Here is a 22,638-nt window from a genome sequence, read left to right as displayed (position 1 = left end):
CTTCAGGTATAGAATTTTTGTTTTCTCCAAAAGATTTGATTTAGAATTTTGGCTCTATCCATATATTTTAATTTATCTTGAGAAGAAGACTCATATTCAGTCAAGCCTCGAACTGTTAATTGGGCTTTGAGAAAATGGTGACTTCCAAAGCATGTAACAACTTTCAAGTCACAATACAAGGCACCCTGTTTAATGTGAAGTTGTATCTGCTTCCACTATCGTCAAATTGTGAAATGGTAGTAGGAAACCAATGGACACTTCAATTTGACGACAATGGAAGCAGATACAACTTCTCATTAAACAGGGCACACTGTGACTTGAAAGTTGTTACATGCTTTGGAAGTCACCATTTTCCCAAAGCCCAGTTAACAGTTCGAGGCTTGATTGGATATGAGTCATACCCTAGCTTATCTGTCAAAGATTCATCAATAAAATTTTGAGTAGTCTCAGTCCCTCCTACAAAGATTAGGATATTCAAGGGTCGCTTCTCATGGTATCTGGTCAGGCAGCGAGAATCTTTGAATGACTCAAAAAATTGTAATATAGCGATCCTTGAGATCCACATGTCCATTTCTTCTTCTTCTTCCTTTATAGTCACGGGATAACTTTCCCATCTTCCACCTTAGGGAAATCAAGCATCATTATCATTAGTTACTATTATAGTTACTATGTTTGAGTATCTGTAGAAGACTCCTATTGTTTAGGAGTATAGGTAGCAGTTAGTTTCCTTTAAGTTTAGCCGTAGGTTGTTATTAGCAGTTGTATTTAAAGCTCGACTACTGAATTAATAAAATCATCTTTCGACTACTTTTTCTATCTGATTTTATAAGAACATACAAAATATGAAGTGGTTTATCATGTCTTGATGCATGAAGTTCTTACAAGAATCTTGTTGCATACTCTGCACCTTTGACTAAGCATCTGAATTTTGTTCAATTTGTTGTATGCAGCTTTAGCTTCTTGTAGTAGATCATTGAACTGATAGATGTATGCCCCTTTAAACTCCAGTTAGCCATTGCATCCACTATTTAATTTCCTTTTCTACAGCAATAATAATGCCATTGGTTTGATAAAGAGACTTCCTTGCTTTAAGCCTTTAACCACAATACTATCAAGGTGCCAAGGAAGGAATACCCTTTCCCTGCATAATATCAGCAATCCTGTTACTATATTGAAGTGTTATCCACCTTAATTAGAAGCTCCAAATCTAGTGGCTCTCAACACCTTAAATATTCCCACATATACTTGTATATATGTCTGAATTTTCGTAACTCCCAACATATGATGGAAAGCATAATTTTGATAATCTCCTAGTGTAATAGTTGAGTATTTTGATACTCTGACACTTCAAAACATTCTCATTTTTGAGTAATATCTTTCAAGATTACACCCATAGGGCCTGCAAATGATCTCATTAAAATAAAACATAATCTGAACTCATGTATGTTGAACTAACTATATATCCTCACTAAAATTTCCATTAAAAGATGTTATTGAAGAAAACAACAACATAATAAACCAAACCACTTACAACTACTGAAATTAACTACTGGGACTTGGACATGGAGGAATTGGAATATCAATAATTCCCTGCAACATGTGTAATACTTTTTTCATGGAAGGACGAAGAGCTGGTTCGTCCTGAATGCACCAAATCGCCACAGAGATCATTCCTTCCAAGGTTTTCTTGTCTACTTCTTCACTTCCAACAAGCTTGTCTACTTCACCTTCAACAAGGCAACTATATGCCCATATAGAAAGCTGGATTTCTTCTATTTTAGTCACACAGACTTCAATGTTTCTTCTGCAGCAAATGATTTCTAGCAATACAATACCATAGCTGAAGACATCAACCTTGACAGAGATGGGGGCATTTGTTTGCCACTCTGGTGCTAAATACCCTCTAGTCCCTCTTACACCAGTGAAAGTTCTTGTTTGATCAGGCATTAGCAGCTTGGCCAGACCAAAATCTGAGATTTTAGCTGTCAACAACTCGTCGAGTAAGATGTTTTGTGGCTTTATATCACAGTGGATAATTGGAGCTTCACATTCTTCATGGAGGTAGAGGATTCCCCTGGCCACATCTAGTGCAATATTTACTCTTAGATTCCAATCCGGCCGAGTAGCTCCTCGGAACAACAGATTTGCTAGGCAACCATTGCTCATATATTCATAAACAAGAGCTCTTTTTGATCCTTCAGCACAATATCCAAGCAAACGAATCAAGTTTTTGTGTCGAGTTCTACCTATGACCCTCATTTCTGCTTTGAACTCCCTTTCACCTTCTTCCACTACCTTCTCTAGCCTCTTCACTGCTACAAGGTTTTTACCTTTGTCAAAGCTCCCTTTATAAACTGCTCCAAAAGCACCCTTTCCTAATTCCTCTTTGAAACCATCCGTTGCCTGTTTTAGCTCCTTGTAAGAGCAAGTTTTGAGTATGAAATCTTTCGTTAAGCCTGTGGTTCCTGTCTGAAGTAGCTTCCTGTACTTTATTATCCGGAATTTGAAGACATAAAAGCCTGAAAATGCAAGAGCAGTACCTGAATACATAACGAAACTTATCGATAAAACCAAGATCACCACCCATGGTGGCTTCACTGAATCCGTTGTTGGATTTTGCACTGCTAGATTGCTGACTTTGAAGTAAGCAGTGCGAGATCCTTCAGGAGCACCTTTGACATACCTCAGAGGCAGCTTGTGTTTCATACACTGGCCAGTTTCATCGAAAAGAGCAGCATCACAATCACAGTCCTCCAAACAAGATTTACCACAATCTTCTTTTCCTAGAAGTGATGTAACAAAGTAAGGAGGATCCTCCCAGGTCAAATTGGTTGTGGTAGTAATCTTGTAGACACTTACATCTTCTTTCCCATTAATGCACTTTCCTCTGGTGAAGTTCCTTTGACAATCACCAAAGCTTGGATCATTCTCTCTCAAGTATGACCCTGGTAGACACATACAAGACGGTGCATTGTGATTACTTCCAACACAATAGCCATTAAGGCCACAGAAACCCTTCACAAGACAAATATCATCAATTGCCTCCCACTCCACTACCATTTTAGAATTCCCATTGGAGTTGAATTCGTGAGAATAGAGACGAAAATTCCCATCATAATCTAGAGTGGCCCGATAAATAGCTCTGTCATTCTGCACAAGTGGAGTGTATAATTGTCGAAGTACTGATGAATCGGTGTTATTGATCAGAAATAAGATGCCAGTGCTGTTAAGAAGCAGGAGATTTCTGCAACCATCACAATAAATTTGTGAAGACCAATAGGCATCCACTGGCCGAAACAAGTATCTGGGGTATGCAACAAGGTTCCCATCATCCTGCATCAAGAGGCGAAATCGCCCCGAGGAATGATTTGTGGAGGAGAAACTAGAAACCAATTTACCCCCACTTGTTAATTTCTGGCCACCTAAAATTGTATCAGTAGGAGACCTGAAGCTCTCATAGATAGCTTCATGATCTTGATTGTAAAGAACAAAGTTACCGTTATCAAGCAAGTTGGCATAAGAAGCAGATTCTGATGAACTAGCTGCAACAGTCTTATCCTCACTGTTATTTGTTTTCAAAACTACAATTCCATCAATGAAAGCCAAGGTAGAATCAGCAGATATTTCTGGATCATCACGGGACACGGTCCACACAATAGTGTTATTGGAGCCTCCCACTAACCAAATTCCCACCTTGTAACCACTTCCTTGTGGATAAAAACCGAAGGCGAAATGACCTGAAGCTGAGTACCATGCTGTAGATTGTCCAGTGGGATGAAGAGAAGATCCTAATCTTATTGTATTAGGTGGATTTGATTGAGCTCTAGCGGATCCAAAGATAAACAACACAAGTAAGAAATAGAGAGCCATGATATCAATGGGGGAGAAATTAAAGAAGGACTAGTTCTAACTGTTAACATGGTTGAAGAAGATAAAAAAAAAAAAAAAACTAAAGAAGCGGTTAAGTCAAACAGAACATTTTTTCAAGAAATATCCATGAAGAAGCTGGGAACATTACCTGGTCAAGTCGTCTATTAAGTCTTCTTAATAGAAAATAATAAAGAAGAGTTTAAATGCTTTGATGTGATCCACAAGTCAATTCACTAAGTCATCCTGAGAAAAGTTTATCAAAGATAGGAGAGATGAACAATTAATTCTACTTTTTTGTGCAAGAATTCAAAACTTGAAAACAAGGGCTGAAAAGGACTACAAAGAAAAAAATTGCAACTACTCCTTTTCGTCCATATAATTAGTACTCCCTCCGTCCCTATTTACTTGTCCATATTTCTTTTTTTAGTTGTTCCTATTTAGTTGTCCATTTTGACAAATCAAGAAAGGACAACAAATTTTTTCCTATTATACCCTTATTACACTTTTTGAAAATTTTAAAAGTGTATGTTGTTTCCCTCCAATTTATTTCACTTTAATTCAAATAAGTGGTTGTAATTTTGAAGTGAAAAGTTGTCATAAGGGTAAAATTGTAACTTCACTGTGCTAATCATTGTTGCCTTAATCTGTGTGTCATTTCTAAAGTGGACAACTAAAAAGGGACGGAGGGAGTAGAAAATTATTGTCTCTAGTTCTTCATTTTCATAAATTCTTTTTCGTCCATATTAGTACAAAAGTAGTTTTTTCTAATTTTATGTTAAGATAGATTTAGTGTAATTGTGTCCTTATCTTAATTTTATCTAATAATCTTATTTTATATATAGACTCTACCCCATACCCTACTTTTTCTTATAGGTTTATACTTCAAACTGTTGATTTACGACATTATCTAACGATGAGAAACAATACAATCTACCAAATGTTGTATTCATAAAAACAATACAATACAAATACACAACACAATACAATATAATATGATACATTTTGAATGAGATGTAGCAACCAGCCAAATGAAGTGTAAAAGACTTAATACCATGCCAAAAATGGTATATCCATAGTACCTTCTAACATGAGAACTACATTCCTCATAGAAGGGCGCAGATCAGGATTATCGTGAATGCATAACAATCCAACCTTCACCATCCTCTCCAAGGACTTCACATCTACTTCCTCATCTCCCACTAGCTTACTGATATCATTCTCGACAAAGCATTTGTGTACCCAATTAGGAAGAAAGATTTCATCCTCGGTTGAGACGTTGACATCCATATTACTTCTACAGCATATGATCTCCAAGAGCATTACTCCGTAGCTATAAACATCTACCTTATCGGAGATCAAAGCACTATTCTGCAACTCTGGTGCCGAATATCCTCTTGTTCCTTTAAGCTGAAGTTGGTTTCCTACTTGATCAGGCACCAGAAACTTTGCAAGCCCAAATTCAGAGATTTTAGCCGTCCACGAATCATCTACTAGGATATTGTGTGGCTTTATGTTGCAGTGAATTATGCAAGTCTCACATTTTTCATGCAGATAAAGTATTCCCCTTGATATGTCCAGTGCAAGTCTCATCCTTTGCTCCCAAGAAGGTCTTGTTTCTGAATTGAATATGATATCTGCGAGTGACCCGTTGCTCATGTACTCATACACAAGAATTTTTTCTGATCCCTCCAAGCAAAAACCAAGCAAATGAACCAAGTTTTTGTGACGAGCTTGCCCAATCGCAGTCATTTCTGCTTTAAATTCCCTTTCTCCTTCATCCCCGATTTTCTCCAGTCGTTTTACAGAAACTGTTCTGTTACCTTCTGATAGAATTCCTTTATAGACGTTCCCGAATGAACCATGCCTTATCTCTTCCTTGAAATGTTCAGTGGCTTTCTCAAGCTCACTGTAAGAAAATGATCGAAGAGTGAACTCCTCATTTGGCCCCAAATATGGATTTTCCAATAGCTTTTGGTATTCGTCCGCTCTGCTTCTGTAGAAAATATAACTGAAAATTGCAAAAACAGTGAACAGAAATGCTACAGAACCAAGAACCAGGGATAGAATCAATATTATCTCTTTCCGACTTTCATTTCTATTCCCTGTTTTTCCAGGATAGGGAGTAGAGTGACCTGCCATTTGGGAGATGTTATAGCTCTGCTTGATGAAACTCTTGATGGACTCATCATTTTGTTCAATTGTCGAATCAATTAATGGAAGCTTAAATTTGCTGCAAACTCCATTCATGTATAGAGCAGCCCAACAAGTACAATCATCCAAGCAAGAATTTCTACAGTCCTGCTCAACCATTGAAACCTGAGAAAATGGATATCCTCCAACTTTCAAGTGTTGAATCGCCGTGACATTGTAGGCCAATGTTGAGTCTCTGCTGCTTCCACAAGACTCTTCATAAACGAATCCCCGATAGCAGCCTTGGAATTTCATTGCACGGTTGACATATGAAAATCCAGGAAAACAAGAACAATCGCCTATGCTGCTGCCATTTTTTGCAGTACAATAACTGTTTAAACCACAGAATCCCCTGGCTTTGCATTGATTTTCCAGCGCTGACCAATTGATTTCCAAGCTTGAGTTGTCGAAGTTATGTGTATAAAGCCTAAAAATCCCATCAGGATCAAGAGTTGCGCGATAAATTGCTGCTGCTTTGTTGGTTGATGATTGATTAGAGGTATTCGCTATGGTATTGACTTGGAAACGAAAACCATTAGAAGCATTCCGAAAGAGTTGGCCTGTTGGAGTAAGACCTATGAAAACTGAGCTAACTTCACCAAATTCACCTCTGGTTTGTAGCATAAAACCCCAATAGGAAGCCTCAGGTCCATTTAGATAATTGGTTGGGTAGGCAACAAGGTTCCCATCAGCCTGCATACTAAGATAAAATCTTCCACTTGAATGATCAACTTCAGTAACACTAGAGACAAGGCTCTGGCCTAATGTTAGACGCTGACCGGCTAGGATGGTGTCTGTTGGATAGTCAAAACTTTCCCAAACAACATTTGTTTTGTTATAGATAACAAAGTTACCAGAATCAAGCATGGATGCTGAAGTTACTGGCTTTGGAGATTCTGCAATGACTTTCTTGTTCTGTTTTGTCCATAGTAAGAGTTTGCCTTCCTTTGTGAACTCGATATATGCATCCGAATGAAGTGGAGGATCATCTCTATTCGCAGTCCAAACAACAGTTTTATCAGGTAGCCATATGCCAACTTGAAATCCATCCCCTTTTTGGTAGAAACCAAATGAGAAAAGACCTGAAGAAGATGGCCAATAACTTGGATTTCGGTTCGGATAAAGAAAAGAACCTAAGGTTATGTTGGAGGGCTGTTGCTGAGCTCCAACTTGAATAGCTGCAAATACAAATGGAAGCATCAACAACATGAAAGTAAATGCTAAGTTAGCCATGACACAAGGATGGGAATATGGATATACTCTTTGATAAGTATTCTTTTGTATACTAACTTGGACATCTCCAATTTTAAATGGTAGTATTACTCCCTTTGTTCACTTTTAATTGTCATGTTTTCTTTTTTTAGGGTCAAATGATAAGAACTTTGATTAACATTTTACCATGTATTTTTTCATCATATCGAAATGCAAAAAATTGCAATTTATAGTACTTTTCGTATTGTTTTTAAATATCTAAATTTTTTGTTTAATCAAATTAGTGTAATATAATTTAACTTTAAAAATTAGTCAAATTAACTTTCGAAATACATAACATGACAATTAAAAATGGACCGATAGAGTAATAATTAACACGTTGACACTTGACACGAATTAGGTAACAACTGAGTCGTCAACATCATGTTAATATTTTCCAAAACTCTAACAATTGAAAAGTTGAGAAATGAATGATGCAATGCAAACAAAGTCTTAACAAGGAAGTTTCTTAGGGAGACGTTATGTATTTCCTTAGTCAATTCTTATATGATTGTTCTATCTTCACTTGCGTGTTGGATGGTATAAGTTTGTCTTTTGCGCGTAGAGGCACAACTAGTGTCAGTTCTGTGAGGGGCTCTTTAATTGACATTTGTACACGTGGGTCCCATAATTTACCCATTTCATTTCCTCACTTTTGTCATTCATTTGTAATCTTTTCTTTTACCTTGTCTTTTTTCCTAAGTATATTTTTTTGCTTAACTTTTAACGTTATATTTTATATTTTAATAAAAAATTGATATGACCAAATCACAAACAGACCTATAAAAATATTAAATTTGAGGCTTTGATGAATGAAAATACTTAGTAAGAAAATAGTAAAATTTAGCGTAATTGATTGACTACCTGAACTTTTGATTCGATTTTTCATATTGTAATATAATCCCTTCCCCATTTCCCCTTTCCCTATCCCCAGTTTTTCGTTTTTTTTTCAAAAATAATTAAAAGGCATATCTGAACAGAAAAATAAAAAATACTCCCTCCGTGGCTCCGTCCCTTTTTACTTGTCAGATTTTAACTTGACACACATATTAAGAAAATAATAATTAGCATAGTGAGTTTAACATTTTACACCTATTAATTAATAGAGTCTTAAACATAGTTACTCACTACATTTTTCAAATACATTAATTGAATGTTAATAATTGAGGGTATAATAGGAAAAAAATTGTTCTTCCTTGATTTGTCAAAAATGATAATTAAAAAGAAAAATCAAATTATAAAAATACTTGACAAGTAAATACTCCCTCCGTCCACATTTATTTGTCATGTTGCGCAAGTTAATTTGACCAATTTTCAAAATTAAATTAGATTACATTAATTCGATATCTTAAACAAAAAATTTAGATATTAAAAAACTATTATAAATTGCAACTTTTTGTATATAAATATGATGAAAAAATACATCGTAAAATACTAGTCAAATTTTTTTATAGTTTAACTCTAAAAAAGAAAACTATGACAATTAAAAGTGGACGAAAATAATAAAAATGAAGGGAGTATAAATTTAAAAAGCATTAACTCAACTAAGAAATAAAAAGAAAAGGTTTTTGAATAGTAGAAAGATAGAGGGTCTTTAGTCTTTTTTTGCAAGTGGGACCTAAAGTCCACTTGGTAAGGTATGAGAGGACCTCATACAAGTATTGTCTGCCACATAATACATGTGCGTCACACCCATACACCCCAACATGAAAACAAAGGAAAATGGTTTAAAAAGGGGGGGGGGGGGGGGGGGGGATATCATAAATAGCTAAGAGTTGAAATGAAAATTGAATAGATAAATAATTCAAAAAACCTAAAACACTCTCTTTTCTCTAGGCGACTTAAGGCCTTCCATGGCTTTGTCGTCCTCTCCCCAACCTATGGCTGAGGCAGAGCCAGTACCAAGCCCTACACAATCTGTGCCAAAAACACAATTGAAATCGATCAAATATGTACATGGAGAGCCAACCCTACAATTCACATTTAAGGAGTTAGACGAGTTTGCAACCGAAGAGGGACTTTACCAAGCCATTGTGATGAAGTTCTCGTATGGTGCACCAGAAATCCAAGAGTTGCGAAGCATTCTTCCAGAACAATTTGCTATCAAAGGTCAATGTTTAATTGGATTACTTGCTACAAGACATATATAAATTCGTTGCGACCAATATGATGATTTTATATCATTTTTATCGCATCAATCTGGTTATATTCAGTTTAATGGTGAACACTATGGTATAGAACTTTTCCATGGACTCTTTCTTTAAATCTGAAGGAAGAAACTTCAAGAGCATTAGCTTGGTTATCCCTGCCAGGTTTGCCGACCAGTTTGTTTGCTAGGAAATCCTTTTTATCAATTGCATCGGCAGCGGGGCGCCTAATTGCAATTGATAAAGCAACTCAAGTCCGATCAAGACCTAGCACAGCAAGAGTAAAAGTTGAACTTGATCTATTGGACAAGCACCCTAAACGAATTAAACTCCAGTATTTAGACGAGGAATCTAGTAAGATTTTGAAGCACTTTCAGGAGATTGTTTATGATAATCTTCCTTTGTATTGTACTAATTGCAAGCATCAAGGTCATGCCTAAACAAATTGTCGTCTAATCTTGAAAAGAACATAGTCCATGATCAAGAAGTAGGTATAAGAGAAGAAGAAATTGCCCATCATATCCAAAAATATAAGGGTGACGCAAGGAGAATTTTGAATGAGAAGAGGGGACTAGAAGAAGTTATTCAAAGAGACGATGATAAAAATCCAAGTACGTGCACCAAAAATAATGTATTGGCGATAACTGAATCATCAAAACCTGATGATGTAATGCACAATAATTTCAGTCCTATTTTGGTTCAAAAAAATCCTCAAGCTCAAGCAAACTTGAATTATGATTTGTTGGCGGAAAAAAACATCAGATAATGAGGCATAAGGTGTTGTTGAGGTCCAAAATAATCTAGTTAATATCAAAACAACGATTGGAAATCAAATTGTTCCTACATACAAAGTTATAATAGATATTGCTACTGTTGAATTTGATCCTAATGTCAAGGAGAAATCTTCAGTTACTATAGGCATTGAATAAGAATCTGATAAGGCTTTGGGAGGCGTGTCAAAAAATAGGGGTATGCCTCAACTTTGGAAACTATTGAGACATCACAATCGGTTGTCGTTGAGGATAGTCAAATTGTGGCAAAAAATTGGTTCTTCGACATCTGCAACTACTATATTGAATGTACATCATGGTGTATCTCAAAGATTAGAGAATACAAATTCAAGAGTTGTGGTTGATGCATCACTAGTTGATTCTCGACAACAACTAGGTGATGTTAATGTACATGAATCAGATGAAAAAATTGGTTCTTCGACATCTGCAACTACTATATTGAATGTACATCATGGTGTATCTCAAAGATTAGAGAATACAAATTCAAGAGTTGTGGTTGATGCATCACTAGTTGATTCTCGACAATAACTAGGTGATGTTAATGTACATGAATCAGATGAAAATCATAGGTAACATTTAGTTGTTGGACAGGGTAAACATGCTATAGAGACTGAACATGAGGCAACACAACGAGTTGAAAAATCCAGTAGTGAGGTCTCTGCTCAACATGGCAGTAAGGGATGGAATGTGGTGGCATCGAAAAAAGCAGTAACTACTTCAACAAATAGTTTGATGAGTTCTAGTGGGCAAAAATGTGTTATAAGTGAGAGTCGATGGGAGAATATGGTAGAAGAAGAGGAGGAGCATGTCACACCTCATAGTAAATTGAGCCCCGAAGCACCAACCTTTGTGCCTAAGGGTAGTAGCATTGCCTATGTTTCATCTCCGTTACATCGGGGGCGACAATTGATTTTAACAGGTTCTAATGTTCAAAAAGTTTTTGTTAGTGACAAGGAGTTTATTGATGCATTGGGGGGTTATGATGTTGAAAGGTTGGTTTCTCTTACACCTATTAACACTAGCAAACAACTACAAGTTGGTGGTAGTAGTACTTTTTCCCCAAATCAGTTTGTTAACCTACAAGATGAGGAAAGTGATGAAGAGGATTGGTTGGATCAATGTTTTGAGAATGCAGCTAGGGATGCAGATATTTCTCCTAGGCAACAACACAATAACAAAAAGAAGCATGTAAGAGAGAATACTTGGGATGGCAAGGTGACTGAGGATGTTGTTCCAAGGCACGTACCGATGCGACTGGCAAAGCAGAATCACATGACAATGTCAACATATTCAACAAGATCTAATAATTCCAAGAAGAAGTGATGAAATATCAAGTGTTGTTGGATAGATTTGAAGAAGACAAGAACAAAATACTTCAGGTTACTTTAGATGGCCAATCAATTCTTTTTCATTCATGCATCTTTAAAAGGAAGGTTAAGGTCATAACTCAACCTTCTTCTTGGTTGTTATAAATTTTTGCACTACTTAAACATCCTCATTTGTAATATCATCATAGAGTGTATTACAAACTCTGTGGTGATCACAAAATACCTAGTTCTCTCTAGCTCATATTTTCTTCATGATTGTTAGTTAGTAGAGATTTGTTACCGCATTAGGATTGGTAAGGTAAGGCATAGTCTCCCTTGCTTGTACTTATCCCTATTGAGATTTTTATTTCTAATAAAAGGCCGCTAGACACTTTGTCTAGTGGTAAATTTGCCAAAAAAAAGAAAGAAAAAGCTAAGAGTTGAAACATAATTAGTCTCTTTAGCTACAGTTTGTCTATTTACGTAACGTAGCTATAGTTTCAATAACTATTGTATATCTTGCTTAATTATTTTTTATACAAATTGGACTCTTAACTTAATTAATGAGGCAGAAATTTAGGTTATTAAAAAGGAAAACAATCCCACAAATCATGGTTATTATATCTGATTAGGATTTCTTACCAAATTTGACTTCTACCAAACAATGAAAGATAAATTTAACTTCCTAAAAAAATATGTCAAAAAATGAATATAAATATATATAAATGTTGAAATTATACAAATAAATAGTTGGAACGTATACTTGCTGATAATATACAAATACAAAAGAGTAATTGTATATAATTGTTGAAAATATATAAATAAGGTCTTAAAAAGTAAGAAACCTGCAATAAACATTGTTACGCTAAATCCATAGAATCGTATACAACATAATGTGAAATGTATTGATAGAAATACAAACACAAAAAATATACAAAACAAATTATATAAATACCTCGATAATGCTAAAATTATACAAATAATAGTTGCAACGTATACTTGCTAATATACAAATACAAAAGAAGTAATTGTATATAATTGTTGAAAAAATTTGGGAAAATGCATAAGTACCCCTAACAGATGCCCGAAATCTAATAGACACACATATACTATACTAAGGTCCTATTACCCCCCCTCCCCCCCCCCCCCCCGAACTTATTTTATAAATAATTTTCTACCACTTTTCGGCCTATGTGGGCACTATCTTTTGGGCACAATACGTGTTGACGATTTTTTCAAGCTATATAGTTTATAGTGCCACGTAGGCCAAAAAGGGGTAGAAAATTATTTATAAAATAAGTTCAGGGGGTAATAGGACCTAAGTATAGTATAAGTGTGTCTCTGGGATTTCGAGCATAGGTTGGGGGGTACTTATGCATTTTCCCAAAAAATTACAAATAAGGTCTAAAAAGTATTTAAAATAACTGCAATAAACATTGATACGCTAAATAAATACAATCGTATAAAGCAAAATGTGAATTGTATTGATAAAAATACAAATCACAAAAAATATACAAAATACCTTAATTTCCTCATCATGATCTTGGTCCATTAACCCAGATTCATCATATTCTTCTACAATATTTTTGACCCAAAGTCCATTAAGTGTTGGGGTTTTGGTAGAGTCGATTCACCGGAGATGGTGTTATTGTTATTCGTCAGAGATCTAGTCTATCAGAGTTGTTTCGTCTGGATTTGTGCAAGCCTTAAGCTCGTTGGTTCATGATGGATTTCATTGAAAAAAGGTGTTTAACGGTTAGCACTGGCGAGGAAAAGGAACAAAGATGGTAAGGATGGAAGTTTGTGATGGTGGTTTGATGGTGGTTGGTGGTGCCCACTGGGTGTGAAGCAAGAAGAAGAAGAAGAACTAGGTTGGATGGTGGTGGATGATTTGAGAGGGAAAAACAAAAAAATTGAAATTTGAAATCTGATTGTGTTTAAGTGAATTAAGGAGAAAATTAGTAAAAAGATTACGATGAGAAAAAAATATTAATTTGTATAGTTGAAGAAAATGACATATATGGTAATCTATGCAGGATATACAAATCCAGAAATGGTCCATAGCAACTAGGATGAAACACTAATGGTGAGGGGTAATTATTTAAAACTATAGATATAATACATAATTAAGTAGTATATGTTAGCTTAGTCGCATAATTTATCCATAAAAATAACCCTCAACTTTGATTTATTAGTTGACTATGTCCTTACCATTAAAATGAAGTTATTCTTACTCATGTCGTTACTAATCTTATCATTTGTTCCCCTATGTGCATAACAGAAATCACTAAATCAACTTAAATTAACCCAAATCTTAAAAAACAATCCATTCCCATTTTAAACACATGCCCCGACCCCTCTAACATACAATCCATTAAACATTAACTCATTCCCCTTTATCTATTCTCTCAAAAGATAAACTCACTAACCTAAGCCAAAGAACTTTGAAATCGGAGATATTTTAGCTCTTTTCTCCATCAGAATTTCTACTGGACGTCTTTAAGGTATCAAATTCAACCAATCTTCTTTGATTATATGTCTTTCTATACTTGTTAGTTATTGATTTACGAGTTAGAGTTTGTGGGTTAAGGTTTTATCCAAATTTATGAGTTATTGGTTTACTTTTTTACAGATAAAATTTTACGATTTGCTAGTTTAGTTTTTGATTTACGAGTTCGAATCTGTGGATTAAGATTTTATACAAATTTCTGAGTTATTAATTTGCCTTTTTACAGATAAAATTTTACGATCTGTTAGTTTGGTTGTTGATTTTACGAGTTAGGATTTGTGGGTTAAGGTTTTATACAAACTTATCTTGAATTTATTAAGTTCAATAAAGTTTCATGTGCATAGAATTTTTATTATATAAGAAGTAATTATTTTTAGAAAAATAGGGATAGCATCATTATAGTTAAAAAAAAAATTAAAAATAAAGTTTTTATCCAAAACGTTCAAATTCTAATCAGCTTATCAAATAACTAATGTACTTGTCCATGCTTTGCACGGTTATAAGAAGATTAAATATATTTTTAAATAATTAATGTCACTACTTAATAGATATTCTAATAAATAATGTAATAAAATAGAGAAGTAAAATTAAACGATTCATGATATTACTTATTCAGAAACAAAATTTTCATGCTGCAATTTCAATTTAAATTTGTTGATAAAAATACGGAAACATAAAAGTTGATATGAAAAACTTCAGTTAATTGACAATTTAATTATCACAATTTCATACTAAATTCAATGATCCTTATAGCTATACTATAGGCATACCAACAACATTAAATCTACTCTATCATAAATTACGTCACTTTCTCTTTGTATAAATGACTCTATAATAAAATTACACAAATAAAGATATATTTGTGGTAAATCATGGTGATAAAAAAAATACTTTAATTATATTCAAACATAGTTATGCAAAAAATTCAAAAGTTAGAGAGATTTTGTTTTGTTTTTTTCGATATTCGATGCTCATATAGACACTCATCTAATACATATTTGTGTCACGTAAGATCCATTATTATTTAAAAAAAAAATACATTTAAACACTCATTCTTATAAATAGCATTGCAAGAAGAGAGAATTAAATTGTGATTGTGAAACATTATCGTTGAGATTATATTTTACAGTAAAGTGAGATGTGAAAGATAAGTCATGATGACAAAGAAATAATAAAAAGTTTGACAACATTAATACAATTATTTCTATTATTACAACATTATCATGGTAGTTATTATAAATAAATTGAAGTAATAGCTCTCCAAAAGATAACTCCTTATTTGTGTAATATAATTTTTTAATTTAAAATAATTAACTTTTATTTTAAAATTTAATATAACCTTAATTTTTAAAATCTAATGTGATTTTATCACTTGCGCAATCAAATAGTGCACTTGTAATTACGGTAAACAAACATGCCATCGTAATTACTAAGTTTGTAATTAGTAGGCTGGTAATTAATACTCTAGTTATTACACCAATTACAATAAACATGTGATTTTTCAAACTGTTAGGGTCTGTTTGGAAAGTCACCTTGTAATTACACTCACCTATTTGTTTGCTGCAATGCAGTGTTTTCAAAAACGTTTTTTGGGGCGAGTCTCGGGGTGGGATGTACCAAAAGCGTACAAGGGCATAAATTGAAGACGTAGATCCATATGGCGTAAGTCCTAGAATTTGAAATGTAAGCTCCAAGCGTAAAAACGTAAGCCGAGTGAAAAAACGTACGCCCTGGGCATTATTTTTTGGGGGGGATTTTCGAACCTTTTTTGCTTTAAATCTTTTTTTTATCATTGGTGTAATGACATTTCTCAAATAGTAATTGTAATACATTTTTTTCTTCATTATTGGTTATATATATTATAGGTTATTTATTAAAATTTATTATAAAATAATTGAAAGTTTCACTTTTGCTTATTTTCTTAGTAATAAAATTATAAAATTGAATATACATGAGGTTACTCCGCGTAGATCCATAAGACTTACGCCCCGTGTCTTGGGGCTTACGTCTTGCCCCGTACTGCATAAAACGTCTCGCCTCACGCCCCCGTCTTTTAAAACATGACCACAGTGCAATTACAAATGTATTGCTTGGTTGCACAATTACAATCATAAGGTTATATTAAATTTTAAGAATAAAAGTTAATTATCTAAAATTAACATTTTATATTAGACATATAAGGGGCTTATATCAACATAATATTCTTATGTCAAATTTCAACATAACGTACATAAATATGATTTAAAAGAAAAGAAAAACGTAAATCTATAACCTTATTCAACAATGAATTCTACTTCAATTTAAAAATTAGAAAACTAACAAAATTATGCTAAAAATAAACATAGAATAAACAAATCAAATAGATAATATGTAAAAATGCATGGAATCACAAGTCAGTAAAGGTTGAGAATGAGAAGGACCTAAAATATAAATAATAAAAACATTTTTAGAAAATTTCAAAATAATAAAAATAAAAAAATAATTTAAAATAATAGAAATAAAAATAAATTTTTAAAAATAGAAATAAAAAGACGAAATTAAAAATAATCAGTTTGTATTACATCATGTAATTACCAGCAATTCAAAGTCTCTCCAATCTCTCCTTGAGAATCATAAGGTGTGTAATTCCCCCTGCCAATTAGACCTGAAATCATTGTAAAGTGCAAATTGAAGACTAAAGGGTAAATGCAATAACCAATACGGTACTGAGATTAATATTTAATATTTACATATAGGTAAAGTAGTAAATTATTAGGGTCTTAATGCGATATCGATTTATCCAATAACCCAATTTGATAAAAAAATTTTAAATAAAATCTTTAAGAATCCACTAACCCAATAAATCAATAAACCAATAACATTTATACCAGTTCAGTTTACCGGTCGTTCGATTTTTGTACACTGCTAGTAATTGTACCCAATAACATCAACACCGCTAGTATTCTCTCCGTTCCTATTTATATGTTATTATTTTAGATTTCACGCCTCTTAAGAAATTAGGTAAGCTTACAATTGTACCCTTATTTAGTGATCTCTTAAAGTCAAGATTTCAATAAATAAACGTAAATAGAAAGAAATAAATGGATTAACCCTTTAGTTTTCTTATGTTGGTCAAATTCATACTTTCAAGATTAATAACTCTTAAAGGTAAAATAGGAAGAAAGTATTTTTTATGTATTGATTTTATGAAATGAAAATTATTAAGAAATTTGTTTTTAATTTAACGACATATAAATAGAAATAAATAGAGTTATAATATGTTATTTTTAAATATTATATTTAAAAAGTTAACAAATGGTTTTTAGTAAGACTCGAAAGTGAAATAATGAGAGTAGGGATGAAAAAGGTGTTTTTGTTGGTAGCCCTCTTTCCCTTAGATCGCCGATCCCGGGAAAGCAGATGCCTCCCTCCAAGAAAAGCAGAGCTAAAAAAAACTCAACCGAGTTAACTCAGTCACCGGCGCCGGCAGTTTCAACTCCCAAATTTCCAGCATGTATTCGCGCCGTTCCCCCGTCCTCCGTCGCCATCACCATCCATGCCAAGCCAGGCTCCAAACAAGCCACCGTAACTGACTTGAATGACGATGCAGTTGGGGTCCAAATTGACGCACCTGCTAAAGATGGTGAAGCTAATGCTGCACTTATCGATTATATAAGCTCTGTAAGTCCATCTTTTCATTCATTATTCATATAGGGTAGTATGTGCTTCTACAACATCATCAATTAAGCATGCAGTTTCATTCAATTAGTTCAGCAGTTTTTCCCCTTAATTTCTCCCCGTTTAACCTAGACTTCTCTTTTCATGATTAATTGCATTGCTGTTTCATTTTTTTTCCGGAATTGTATTTGGGGACCATGTATGGACATATAATTATTACTATATGAATTTCGTAACATTCCGGAATTTAAAAAAAACTACAAATACCTATTTTCACATTTTCCATTCTAGATCACTCATAATGATTCAATATTTTTGTTGAAATACAACTCCAATTTCCAAATACCATGTTTCAACTTTTTTATTTCTTTCTAATTTCACATTTTTTATGTCCAAACGCCCTAGATTTTGTAACGAAAGAGTACCTCACTTATCCTTTATAGCTTAGACAATCAAAACCATAAAAAAATTACTAACCCTGCATCTGAATCTCTGTATCAGTTTACACATAAGCTAAAATTGCCAAATAAGTGCTACTACATCAGAGCACATTGTGGCTGATGAAGTTCCAGTGTTATCAAAGGCGATAGGTGAAAACAAGAGCTAAAGTATCTGTATATCAGAGCTTTAAGCTCAAAGAGCAAACGAAACTCAGAATTTAAAGAGAAACGCCACATTGAAGGAAAAAAATAAAAAATATGTATATGAAATATACATATGTAGTTCAAGAATAATAACAATAATTCAAACAAGCATTCTATAGGCCTAGGAAATGAAAATTATTAATTAGGTGAATTGTTTTGTGTTTTGTATCGCTCTCTTTAGGTTAGAATGCACGGGCGGTGAGGTGCATGTTTTAGCTACTTGGTGCCTGCACTGAAGTTCTGCGTAAGTAAGATATCCTATTTTGCATCTATGTTTAGGGCTTAAGCACGTCTCAAGCAAGCCTTTGACAGCTCTATGAATAACCAAGCAATGTCTTTGAACCGGGGGGGGGGGGGGGAGAGGGCCTTGACTGGAAGGTTAGATTTTTGGTAAGTCATGACTATGATGATGGCATACCAATGGAGTCGGAACATAGAACTGGAGAAGTACCACTGAAAAAATGTGGAGTCAATGCTGGCTAACTTTATCAAGATCCTTGTTGACTTACAAGAATATAAAATTAATAAAAAGTAAAAAACAGTTAATACCGTTTTTTTCAAGTTAGTAATTAGTACTAGTAATACTTTTCATACAGTGTTACTTAGGAGATAAAATTACCCAAAGTAATAATATATGCACAAGTAAAAGATCCAACAATAGTTATATAGAAGAAATTTATTAATATACAAAGAAGTGGTAGGAAGACAAAGAGGGAAGAGGGTGATGGAATAACCTGTAAGCCACAGCTCCAGCGATAGTGACATAGCAATTTGCAAGCCCCAGAGAACTGACTTTAAGATTTAGTGTGTTTCATTTCGAGAAGATTTTGGGGTATTAGTTTTTGAATGGATTTCCATGGGGTGGAGGTTTCAAAAGAAAGAGAAAAGGGTGAGCGTTGTAGATCTAAAGACATTAGCTGTCGGCTGAAGGACATCTCCCAGGTAGCATTCCAGCAGTTTTCTGTGAGGGAAAAGATGGGGAGGAAAGTAAAAAAATAATTGGGCCTATTGCATAGGGAAAAAATTCTGATGGCAATCTTTACTTAATACTTATGTGGTAACTTATGTAGATATTTTATTCTCGAATCAATGATTTTATGGGGCATTTGATTTTCTGAGATACGTAAGAATAGATGATACTTTTTGGTTACATAATTTAGTAGTCTAACTTTCCTGCAATATAAGTTTAGTACGATTACACTAGTGAAAGTAATTCCTTCATTTTTTCTCGTGGATGATTTTCATCTCGAGTTGGTTTGTCTTAAAAAGGAAGCCGAGAGAAAAATGTTACAGGAATACTAGTCTCTTCCTTCTTTCTTTGGATTCTGGAGAGGGAAGCTGCTTGCGAATTGAGGAAGCAAGGGTCCTAATTAACTGGCATTCTTTTGCCTCCAGGGCTTTGGTCTAGTGACAAGAGTGTAACAAGCGCACGTCATGAGGTTGAACCCTGCCATAGACAAAAACCTGATATTTAAGTGGTAAAGGATAGAGGGGAGCCCATTATACACCAAGTTTTGAACCTTGTGCCACTGGTACTTGGAGATTTCTCGGATATCAAAAAATATTAAGTTAACGGCTAACATACCATATATAGATCATGGATGGTGAATGTCTTGACAGGAAAAGAATGGAGTGTTTGTTGAAAGAAAATCCTCTGTGGAGTTCATTTTGATAAAATGATATTTTGCTTTTATATCCCCTGCTAAAGTAGTCATAGGGAGCCTCTGGCATCTGATAAGCAATTTGGTAAGACAATTGCTTGAGGAATCCATTGTTAGTATTTATTTTTGTTTTTATCATTATGATCAACTGTTTACATTTACAAAACCATCTTTTTTGCTCTTATATGTTCTTCCATTATTTGGTACCAGCCTCTGATAAACTGCTAACCACTGCACATACAACCAATGGATTATAGAGGCTAAAAGGTGAAAAAGAGGAGAAAGTAATTTCCTACTTTCCTATACCTGTTCATTTGATATTCCAATATAGACTTGGAAACCAATTATGGAGACAGCCACTTGAAATTTGTTTTGGTTAAGATTGTAGCAGATGGATACTTCATAATAGTGTTTAGATGAAAATAAACTCCAATTCCTTGTATACTTGTTACTTGTGTTTAACATGAACAGAAGCTTCATTTCCTTGGTTAAAATTTCACTTCATTTTGAACAGGTTGTTGGGGTCAAAAAAAGACAAGTTTCTATAGGTTCTGGGTCGAAATCCAGGGATAAGGTCATCATCGTGGAGGATGTTACTTTACAGAGTGTTTTTGATGGTCTAAACAAAGTTTTGAAAGATCAATGACTGAAACTACTGACCCATGGTATCTTCATGTGGTATTAGACAAGGCCCTACTGGATCAAAAGAAAAGAATTTTCTTCAACAAGGCACAACTCAAGATTCTTGTTAGCAACTATAAACATGCATCAACAGATTTCTAACTCTGATTGTGTATATATTAGGGGCCAACTATGCAACTACTAGAGAAGTTCAGTTGCTCTTGCCGGATTCAACTTCTTATTCATACCTATATTTGCATAAAAACAATTTGTATCATTATGCCTTAGTTAAAATGTTTTATGTTTTGACGTGAACAGGCTGATTAGTCAATTATGTCTTGACCTTTATGGTGGCGAAACAATAGAACTGCCTTTGCAACCAAAAGATTTGTTTCTCAGATGAATGTTGTAGCTTTGCCTTGTCGAATTGATTGTAGATCTTTTCTGAAGTACCTAAACTGAAATTGCTGGATTTTTTAAATCTATGATATGCTACAAATTTCACTTGGCACATGAGCAAATCACACAAAAGCTCCTGCTTGTGAATATGCTGCTAAGCTTGCAAGTCCATAAACTTTGAAATAATATGCATTAAAGTATCCTGTACAAAGCAAAGAGAGTAGCTAAGCTTCTTGGTTGATTAAGGTACTTTCAACCATGTGAAAAATCTAGACCATCTGTATTGACCAACTTTATAGAGTGGGGAAATTAGCTACTACTATTAGGTTCCCAAAAAGACAACACTGAGGTTTTAGTACTTATGTGAAGGACCTCTTTCTTTTTTAATTTTAAGGATAAAACAAGATATTGGGTTAATAGAACTTATGTCGAAGACTCTATTATAGACATGATTGGATTGGGGATACTGCACTTTCTGCTCTAGCATTGATAAGGAGGAAGTGGTACATTTTGAAAGAGCCAATGGAATGGGACAAAATCGAGTCATTTTGTGGGGTTCACCGTAATACTTTGCACAATCCTTTAAAAATAACGATTAATATTAATGTATCTTCTTAGATGTTCTTCCAATCTACCCTTCTCCCTTCTAATAATGCCACTATTCCAACACTCTAAAAACATCTTCTTGCACTTTCAATGGCTAATTTGTGGCCACAAGTGTGAGAAAATAATCTCTAGTCCATGTCTACTAATTTATCAAGTATATATATGTATCAAAGGAATAAACACCCCACATATATATTTAAGAGACAATATTACGGGTTTTAAATCTACTTTTTAAATATTACTACTTATAAAATTTTAATTGCGAGTTATAACATATCATTTTTTTATTAAAAATTAATTAGTTCAATTTCATTAAATAATTAGTCTTTTTATAATAATATTTTATAATTTAATTAATACGTTATATAAATAAAATTAAAATAGAGAATCAATCATAATTATCTAATACACATTTTTAGGGATTTTTTACTTTTCAAATACACCTTTTTTACTGTCACAAGTCAACTATCCACCCCCGCCACGTTTCTGTCCAATTCTCACGCTATCACCCCCACCCCACCCAACCCCACCCCCATGTTCAAATTGTAAAAATTCCTCTCACCATATTCATCTTCTTCTTCACTGTTTAACCATAAATCTCTCTCACCATATGCTCCAACACATAACTTGGTATATCCACATTTTATATACCTATTTCAAGTAAAAAGTCATCACTGATTCATACAACATTCATAACAAAAGAATACCAAAATTATACCATTTTCAACTAGTAATTGTCATTTATTAAATAATCAGTATACCAAATTTATTTCATTATTACGCCCAAATCCATACAAATATAATGCCAAAAAAAAGTTCAATCATACCAGATTCACAAATTTCATACCAATTTTTTGCACACTTTCTAAACATATTTCATCACTGATTCATACCAAAAGAATATAACAATAATACCATTTTGAACTAGTAATTGTCATTTATTATAAATAAACAGTATCCAAAATCACAAATAGTACAAAAAACA

At 33.8% G+C, this 22,638-nt stretch overlaps 4 protein-coding genes across 5 annotated transcripts in view; 2 read left to right on the top strand and 2 right to left on the bottom strand.

Moving 5' to 3' along the window:
- Positions 1 to 22,638, top strand: part of LOC125808456 (ras-related protein RABH1e) — a 942,753-nt gene that overhangs the window by 729,734 nt on the left and 190,381 nt on the right. The gene's annotated exons all lie outside the window — the stretch shown is intronic.
- On the bottom strand, positions 1,543 to 3,754 carry LOC125808348 (G-type lectin S-receptor-like serine/threonine-protein kinase LECRK2). The gene is made up of 2 exons (XM_049488062.1): positions 3,694 to 3,754; positions 1,543 to 3,581 (listed from the first exon to the last, which is right to left on the bottom strand). The coding sequence occupies exons 1-2, from the start codon at positions 3,752 to 3,754 to the stop codon at positions 1,543 to 1,545; spliced, it is 2,100 nt and encodes a 699-aa protein (XP_049344019.1).
- Positions 3,583 to 7,301, bottom strand: LOC125808406 (G-type lectin S-receptor-like serine/threonine-protein kinase LECRK1). The gene is made up of 2 exons (XM_049488107.1): positions 4,950 to 7,301; positions 3,583 to 3,823 (listed from the first exon to the last, which is right to left on the bottom strand). Exons 1-2 carry the CDS (start codon positions 7,291 to 7,293, stop codon positions 3,795 to 3,797), a joined length of 2,373 nt encoding a protein of 790 aa, XP_049344064.1. The 5' UTR covers positions 7,294 to 7,301; the 3' UTR covers positions 3,583 to 3,794.
- LOC125808466 (uncharacterized) lies at positions 17,387 to 21,102 on the top strand. Its single transcript, XM_049488170.1, has 2 exons — positions 17,387 to 17,725; positions 20,542 to 21,102. Exons 1-2 carry the CDS (start codon positions 17,465 to 17,467, stop codon positions 20,671 to 20,673), a joined length of 393 nt encoding a protein of 130 aa, XP_049344127.1. The 5' UTR covers positions 17,387 to 17,464; the 3' UTR covers positions 20,674 to 21,102.

The sequence above is a fragment of the Solanum verrucosum genome, unplaced genomic scaffold (genome assembly GCF_900185275.1).
Source record: "Solanum verrucosum unplaced genomic scaffold, falcon-dt-bn FXZP01000112.1, whole genome shotgun sequence".
Classification (NCBI taxonomy): Eukaryota; Viridiplantae; Streptophyta; class Magnoliopsida; order Solanales; family Solanaceae; genus Solanum; species Solanum verrucosum.
This window is presented reverse-complemented; position numbering and strand designations above follow the sequence as displayed.